The 9,232-nt window shown below is 42.1% G+C and overlaps 1 protein-coding gene across 1 annotated transcript in view; it reads right to left on the reverse strand.

Annotated features, from left to right (window-relative positions):
* iqsec2b (IQ motif and Sec7 domain ArfGEF 2b) overlaps positions 1 to 8,525 on the reverse strand; it is a 50,611-nt gene extending 42,086 nt beyond the window's left edge. The window contains exon 1 of the mRNA XM_007553656.2: positions 6,850 to 8,525. Within this exon, the coding sequence (XP_007553718.1) occupies positions 6,850 to 7,301 (452 nt within the window). The 5' untranslated portion in view covers positions 7,302 to 8,525. The remainder of the gene's footprint in view (positions 1 to 6,849) is intronic.
* Positions 8,526 to 9,232: the final 707 nt, after the last annotated feature.

Raw genomic sequence — 9,232 nt, forward strand, 5'->3', positions numbered from 1 at the left:
CGGGGGCCAAATACGGTCCTCCATAGCTTCTTATATGGCCCTAAAGACTCCAGAAGTATGCATGAACAGAACTTTCAAGTTAACAGTTTTGTGCTTAAATATCGTTTTATCAAATCAAATCAAAGTGTTTACGGCCAAATTACATCAGTCAATACTTATAATTTTACTGGGATTGTGAAAATTAACGCAAAATCAACAAATCGCATCATTTTTTGTTAGCTTGTGCAAAACAGTTTACTGAAAGTTTTCCAGAAAAGTTGTCAAAAACATTAGTTTTAAGTGATGCCAACTCCCACCTGCAGGTGGCAGTGTATTTTACTTCTACACTTATTTGCGAATCATAAACAGCCACATTATACCTAAGCGCAAATATTGCAACATGTCTTGCAAATATTTTAAATTAACACCAGAAAAGTTTTGATTCTTATTGCAATAACAGAAGAAGTGAAATTCTGGAGGGACTGATCGATGTGAAATAAGCCCAGATTTATTTAAATTTAACTTATCAACTGCAGACATATCAAACCATTTGTTTATCGGGTTTATTGATACGTTCTGGAACATCTGTGATTTTAATGTGTCCCAAAATGAAAACGTGTTTGGCGCCCGTCATAAACAAGCACAACTATCACTGAATTACAATCTTTGAGAACTCTACCCACCTCTGTGTAATACTAAGATCTGTGATATTTACTGTTGTACTTATGGCCAATTCTCCAAATCAAGACTAAAAACCGTCCAATTTGGAGTTGATTTTGAATTACAACATATTTAACGTGTTTTGATCATTTTAACGACGGCATTAAAATATAATGTCTCACTGCAAAAACACAAAATCTTACCAAGTATTTTTGGTCTTTCTACTAGGAGTTCTTATAAACTGTGAAAAATGTTCAATCTGCCAATGGAAATAGTATTTTTCATCAATATTAAGAATTTATTGACTTATTGATAAGCTCCAATAAGTTACTTGTAAGTTAGTTTTGTCTTATTTCAAGTGCACTAAGACATTTGCACTTGAAACTAGAGCAAAAATAATTGGTAATATTTTATGTTTTTGCAGTGCCGTTATTCGTTTTCACAACTGTTCACTGCATGACGTGTTTATGATGTTTTTACAGCACTTTGAGCTGCCATGTTGCTGAAATAAACTTCTGTGATTGATGCTGTAACCGTTGAATATACTTACATTTTTACACACAGAGGAGACATTAAATGCAGCTTTGTCTGACAGACATGCTCCCAAAATAACAACAAAACATCCGCCGTGCAGCTTCAAGCCACTGGGCTCGACATTGAATATCGTTCCCCCACCGCCGCTGCAGACTCTTATTGTTCTCGCCGCCGTTAAGAGCCGGAGAGGGACGAAACGGGGGCAGCGTTTGGGACAGCTGCTTGTGGCGCACCGCTGGGAGAAACAAGAGGAGGCAACTTTGTTTTGATGCAGCTTCGACATGCATGACTAACAAAACGGAGACAAGTTACTCAGCCTGAAATAATAAAAATAAAAAATCGACGGCTGTGCGCAAGTCGAGGAGGCCAAAACTAATTGGAGAAACAAAACAAAATCTGAGAGCTTCGCGCTCTCCCTGCCTTGCTTACAGCCTGCTGACAGATGGCGGATCAGCGTGTGTGTTCCACCTTTTCTCTTTTAGTCCGGCGCCTGCTGAGGCAGGTCACCCAGCCACTTGCCTCCTCTCTCTGTCATCTTTCCCCCACTTCATCCTCCTGCCTCCTCCCCAAGTCTGAGCCGCAATTAGACAGTCGGAGGCAGCGGAGGACGGAGAAGTGTGTGTTTATCTCAGATCCATTATTAGAGGAGAGCGAATTGTCACTGACCAGAGCCAGCAGGCCCGTTTGGATGAGGCTGAGTCACAGCCAGACGGGGACAATATGGCTCCAAAGGCGCGACTCTTTATTAAATGTGACACTCCATATGATGCGCTTGTCTGAGCCTGGATCCAAAGTCGGCCACAACCGCTACGGGCAATTAGACAGGGCAGGATCCGCAAGATCTACATTAGCTATTCATCACTGCATTTAACACCCACATAAATAACTAATATGTGCTTCTGTCTAATGACTAATCCCCTCTGGGGGGACGGCAGGGAAGCAGGCGGCTCTGATCAATCAGGGATTTGGGTAAACCTGAGTCAATCACCGGCAAGCGGATCGGGACCATAAGGAAACAGAACCCAGCTCCAACTGATGAGGTGGTTTTCTGGATGCAGAAGTGCACAATTAGGAGTGTGTTTTACTTTGGAGTGCGTTTTACTCAGGAGTGTGTTTTATTCAGGAGTGTGTTTTACTTTGGAGTGCGTTTTACTCAGGAGTGTATTTTACTTTTTATGTGTGTTTTACTTTGGAGTGCGTTTTACTCAGGAGTGTGTTTTATTCAGGAGTGTGTTTTACTCCGGAGTGTGTTTTACTGTGCACTTCTTCACATGAATTCCTGCCTACTCACAAAGCTGAATGCTTGCAGAACAAAAGCCGACTCTGAGTGCGTGGTTAAGTAAAAGCAAGGACAGATGCTCTCCCTGTGTGCCAAAGCTGTGTGTGCAGCAATCTGACTTCAGGTCAGCTGTAAGTTGGAAAATTATTTTAAAAAAAAGAAAAAAAAGAAAAAAAAACATGCAGTGCCGATGTTGGGAAGCACAAATGACACCGGCAGCAGTAAAGATGTGTAAAAAGCCCTTAAAGTAATTCCTCTTCTAATGCGGTGACAAACTTTAACACTGAAAAATTTACAAAATCAAATCTTGACATCCTTTTCTCAGCGAAATTGTTGCCCTGCCCAACCATCCTTCTAAAATAAACTAAGCCATTAAAATAATAAACAAATAAATAAAATTTTGCACGTTTTTATCTCAACAGTTTTTTAAAACAGCAGCTTCTTAAAAAGAATGAGTTAATGTTTTTTTGGTGTCTGGAAAATGAGCCCTTTATAAAACATCACGATTGACACAAACACAGACGCTGACCCGTTACCTAGCAACCCCAGTGGAACTCCAGCACATTAGGTCAGCTGTATGGATGCAAACTTTATGAATACCTTTGGGATTTTCCCTCAGGGGATTTTGTAATTCCTGACTCCCACACTGCACCCATACATTAAATCCTTAAATTAATGTTATGAGTTTGTATTTAACACATCAACAACCCTATAGTCCCTGTTTCTGTTGTTCTCCTGTCAGCCCTCCTTCCAGCCTGCAGTGAGGAGCTGAAGAATTTACTGGCACAAGGAACAAAGGAGTTCTTTAGAGGATAACCACTGTATTCACTTTACAATGGCTGCTGGAAAAGACAAGTGTTTTGTTGTTGACTTACCATCCAGAAACCACTTGCTGCATTCTTGTTGGTTGCTTTTCAAACATGTCAGATTGTATAATTGCACATCAGCAGCAGCTTATTTGGATTTAAAGTGACAGAGACCCTAAAACATTTTATTCTGAAAGGAGCTCAAAATAGGCAGAACTGACCAGACTAAAATCTCATCATATAAGAATGAATTTGTGCAAAAAAAAAAAAATGTAATGAACAAGCTTTGAATAGGCCACAGACATCCTGGCCTGTTTAAGGAAGAACATATGTTGAGTTAGAACGTCTAATTATTAATCCACTTCTGGGTTATAAATATCACATAAAACATTCACGTCACCTACTGGCCACCTGGCTGGACCCTTATTTATCCAATATGCTTCAAGGTAATGGAAGAAAAAAAAGCTTCAAGGCTCACTGTTGGAGAACTGCAGCAATGGGCGGCAGTTTCCATAGCAACCCCCAAAGCCTTTTCTGTTCTACCATTACAAACGCAGACATGTTGAATTAGCTAATCATTAACTGGAGTCGTGTGTTTTTGTGAGAGGACACAACAAATTAGATTTTTGACAACAAACGGTCCAGATTGGAGGAAAATATTCTCACTGTGCTAAACACAGTGGATGACCTGTGATGCTGTGGGCCTCCTTTGAGATGTCAATAACTCTTCAAAACAACAGGAACCTTTTGAATAAAAATCTGGCCAACTTTGCCAGAACATCTGACCAAAGGAACACGGAAATGGTCCCAACTGGGCACAAAAATCAATCAATCAAGGGAATCCAGCCAGAATTCGGATGATATTTTGGGCCACAAAAATGAAAATGAATGTCCTAAAGGGCCAGTTGTGGCAGAATGTATTGATGAAAGCCACAAAAGAAATGTTAAAACACCATCTTTTCACACAGATCAGTCACTCTGAGATTTTATGATTGTTTTGTGATTTTGTGGTCCTAATTTAGAAATATTTGTAAGGAATTTTGTGATATCTGTGTATGATGGTAAGTGTGACTTTTTGTCAATTCCAGATTATAACCCGACATCAAGTCAGCCGGCCGCAGAGAAGTAGAACAAAGAGACACTGCCACCTGCAGTTTGGAGTTAGCATCGCTTAAATCCAAAGTTTTTGAACAAGTTTGCAATAAACTCACAAATATGAATTAGTGTGAAAACTCTAAAGGGACACATAATCAGACCAGTCAAGATAATCTGCATAAATATTATTTTATCAATCAATTCAATGCAGTTTTTATTTGTTTACTGCCAAGTTACATCAACCAGTTCCTCCAATTTCTTATGAATTATTGTGGAAATAGATGCAAAATAAATAAAATCAACAAATCCCAGCACTTTTTCATGCTAATGCATAATTATGGGTTTACTGCAGCGCAACAATTGTGAAAAATATTGGCTATAAGTGATTGCTTACTACCACCTGCAGGCGGCAGTATTTCTTACTTCTACTAAATATTATAACCCATAATGATGCGGCGAGTAACAGAAAGTCACATTTACCATCATACATAAGCGCATATATTTCTAAATTACTACCACAAACACTTTTTTATTGAAAAAGTTCTTCAAGCTCAAAAAGTAGCTTTGAAGCAGCTTTATGACTAAATTATGTCCAGTTGGTGCCATGGGAGCCAAAAGTCTAACAGTTTTCTGTTATTGTGTAATTTGCTATACCTTTATAAGTCATAACCTCTGTTTCCTGTTTAGCCAGTCTGGCTAAAGGTTTGGTGTGAATTCACAGTTGTAATAATTTGTGGTATTACTGCCTTTCTATCATCTCAAACCAGTCTCTCTCCTCTGACACCAGTAACACATTTCTGCCAATCCAAACAACTGCCATTAATTTGATATTTTGCCATTTTGAGAGAAATGTTTGTGTGGACCAGCTGTTTCTGAAGTACCAACAACAATGCCACAAAGTCTGATTAATGGTGTTTGAACTTCGGCAAGTCGAAGCATTGAGTTGCTGTCATGAGATTTAGTTTTATTTTTTTTTTAAAGTTATCAACCGTAAATCTTAAACCGTCTCAAAAACAGTGTCATGTTTTCATTCAGTTAAGTTTTCCATTATTCTAAAGATACAGAAACAAAGACCCACAAGTGTCCTTGCTGAACTTTTCTTCAACAGAATATTGTTCACACCTACACACACAGGGATGTCAGACATTATTCTACCATTTAAAAATCACCTTGGGCTTTTCACAATTTACCCACAATCCTCCAGTACTGTGTTAATTTTCTCATGGTGCTGCATTAAATGCCCCCACTGAGAGCCAGTGCCTTAATGTGAGGATTATCACCAATGACAAGAAAGGTTGCTGCTTTTCCCTGCCTCTCAGACTGAGGGCTGGCCATGGAAATGTTCTGTCAGAGCGGAGATATTCTGGAGACCGCGGTCAGCTATCCAAGGGTGTTTTCACACACCTCACAGGCTGGTAGACTCGGTTCTACCAGGGACCAAAGTTGCAACATTTGATACATTTTTAGCTGGTGAGGTTTGCTTTCTCACTGCACTGGATCAAATGAACCAAATCAACTGAAGAAAACGTTCCCCTCCTCACCTGTGGTGGCGCTGCACCAAGAACCACTTAAAAGAAGCACCAGAAAACACCAAGCGCAACTTCCTTCTCCACAAAACGTAAACAAAAATGAAGTAGCATCAGACTTTGGCAACTGTAGGATTTCTCATGTCTTTGGTAAAACTGAACTGTTGTGATTGTTTTGGTTGCATTTACCCAGAAGACCCTGTGCTGTAGTTCCCTTCCTGCTTTTGCTGCGGTCTCTGGTCCGTTTGCATCCACATATCCATTTGTACCGCTCCAGACTAAACATGGCTGGTGTAAAATGTTTTCATCAACTGAAGCACATTGAGGCTGTTTTCACACCTGATAGTGCAGTAGACTCGGTTCCACTGGGGACCAGAATTACAGCATTTGTTACATTTTTAGTTGGGTGGGTCACTTTCAAACTCTGTTGTATCAAATGAACCAAACTAATTGAATAACCTGTCCCCCTCCTCGTCTGTGGGGGCGCTGCACCAAGAACTACTGAAGGAAACAACATTAAAACCTCCAAAGAAGACATGAGTGCAACTTCTTTCTACACAAAATGTAAACAAAACTAGAGTGGCGTCAGATTTTAGTGGTTGTAGGATTTCTCTTTTGTCTTAGCTAAAAGACCATAACCCATTTCTGCTGCTAGCGCTTCACTCTCGCGTTTGTTGTGGTTGTATTTACCCAGAATGCCTAGTGCTACAGTTCACTTCCTGCTTTTGGAGCGGTCTCCGGTTCACTCGCCTTTCACATTTGCATTCGAACCGCACCAGAGTTCACTTCAACCAACGCGAGACCAAAGTGGATCAGAGTTGAAACCTCCCAAAACGAACTGGACTTTCCAGACAAAGGAACTAGAGTTCAGTTAAAGTGGACATTTCTGGTGTGAATGCAGCCCAAGTTAGATCATCCTGATTACTCTACAGAGAAGAGAAAATAAGGCCCATGTGTTTGGTGGACTTACTTCCTGCGTGCGCTGGAGCTGGTGTTGGTGTCTGTGCTGTCAGTGCGTTCCAGCCGGTCCCGGTCCGTGTTGGAGGAACCGCAGGAAAGGCCTCGCGTCAGTCTGGCGTGGCTCCTCCGCTCCCTGCTGGGCCCTGGAGTTGTGGCTGATCCAGATGTCACCTGAGGCGTTGAGGTGCCACCACTCCCGCTGCAGCCCCCGTCACCGCCCGGTTGGACTGGAAGGGTCAGAGGCTGGCTGTGGTTGTGGTTCTGCTCTGGGGTGTCGGACCCCCGTGGGCCACGCTCCAGCCTCAGGTCCTGGTTTTCCTGACTGACCCGGTCCAGCTGGCCCTCCAGCTCCTCAATGCGCCGGCGCTGCGTCTCGAGGAGCTTGGCCTGGCTCTCGATGATGTTGTTGAGCTCCAGTAGGTACTCCACGGCCCGGTTGGGGCTCTCCGGGTTGGACTCCATGGTGGGAGTCTTCCTCTTGGTGTGTGTGTGAACACCACCAGCTGGAGTTTCGCCTCCACCCTCCCCACCAGCCCTGATGAGTTGGGGGGAGGGAGGGCCCAAGAAAGTCTCTGCTGAAGTTTAACTATTGAGCTTTGGTGTTCAGAAACAGAAAGTCACAAAGGTGAAGGGACTGAGAGTTTCAGAATGACTACATATCCCTAAGGATGAGGGCAAGAATGAGCATTATAGCATGTTATGCCATGAAGAGGGTTCAAAGCTCAAAATTAAGCCCAGGATGCTGGTCAGAGTCTGGTTTCCTGAAGTTGCGGTCATTTTGACTCCACCATAGAGGTCAAGAGTTTGAGACATCATGATTCACAATTTACAGATAAAACATGAAAAACAACAAGAGATCATCCGGTGGAGGGAGAAACAATGACTAACAAGTATTTCTGGTTTTTAAGTTTTCTGACAGATTTAAAGAGAGTGGCTCATCAGATTACACCATTTATAGCTTTAATGTATCAGTTTTTACTAAATTATAAATATGAATAAAAAGCACACTTCTTGGACAGACAGGGGAAGGGGCTGGGAAAAGTGGTGCGGGTTGTGATTTACCAATTTCTTATCAGGCGCTGTCAATCATTACATAACAGAGAAAAATCAGCTCCCTCCCACGTTGAGTGTCCCCGCAGTACATCGTCTCCGCTTTCAACCCATGATTTAAAAATGTCTTCAAAGCGCAAGAAGTATGCAGACTTAGACTGGGAAGTTCATCCTGGGAGTCCAGATCCTCTCCCCCCAACAGGTCCGAGCAAAAAAGGAAAACAAACCCCAAAACACTACATCCCAGGATTTTTAAATTCAAATCCCAAACTGAGCGTCTGTGGTCTTGTCCTCCACTTTCCCTCCAGATTAAGCATTAACGCACAAGTTGTTGCTTTAAAGGGGAATAAAAAAAAAACTACCTGGACTATTTTCACGGTCCAAATCCTAAAACTGCGCTTCTGTGTTTGCAGCCTTCGCAGCTGATATAAATTGAATCTAAAGAGTTCACCAAGCCGCTTTTCTTACTTATGTGCTCTTCAGCTGTTTCAGGTTCTCAGTCTGTGCAGAAGTGAGGTGATGATGCTTTTCCTCTCAACAGGCGAGGAGGCAGAGAGGTTTCGCTGCTTGCGCGTCTCATCAGCGGGAAAAAAAAGCGTTTGGCTTCTCCACAGGAGCGCATCTCCGTCAAGTTTTCACATGGAACATAATCAACATCCGGTAGGGACTTTCACAATAAAATACAACCTGGCAGGGGCACACTGAAATTATGACTTCACTGATTACACTGCAGTCATAGGCTACGTTCACACTGCAGCTTGAAGTGACCCAAATCCGATTGTTTGTGAAATCGGATTTTTTTTTTCTTTTTTTGGCGTGGCCGTACTTCCGACTTGTATGTTTTCTCCAGTGTGAACTTCAAACTACCTGGAAGTATTCCGCATGCGCACTAAAGGACGCGATAAGCGTGCTCATGCTTTGCCAAATGCCATAAAACAGAAGAAGTGCTCATTGTTTAAAATCAACAAGACATCTGATACTCAAATCTGGAATAACGGTAATGAACGTTAAGCTGTTTTCCAACCACCGTAAAATAGAAGAAGTGCTCAGTGTTTGCGGAAGTAAACATGGATGCTAACGGTGGAGCTTAGCTTACGATTTTAAAGTTGTTGTCCAACCGGAACCAGCACATTAACAACTTAATCCTCATTATTGTCCGCCATGTTGTTGTTTTTCCTCCTTCTTGCGCGTATCAGGGCGCAGAGTATTGACGTTGGTCGAGTATCAATGACGTTCTGTTCCACGACCTGACCGTTAAGATTCAGGTAGGGCGGAAACGATTCCGCGAATGATTCGAGTACCTCGATTACTAAAATATTCGTTTACAACAGCCCTAGCTAACA

This window comes from Poecilia formosa, unplaced genomic scaffold, assembly GCF_000485575.1.
Source record: "Poecilia formosa unplaced genomic scaffold, Poecilia_formosa-5.1.2 Scaffold57, whole genome shotgun sequence".
NCBI classification, from domain to species: domain Eukaryota; kingdom Metazoa; phylum Chordata; class Actinopteri; order Cyprinodontiformes; family Poeciliidae; genus Poecilia; species Poecilia formosa.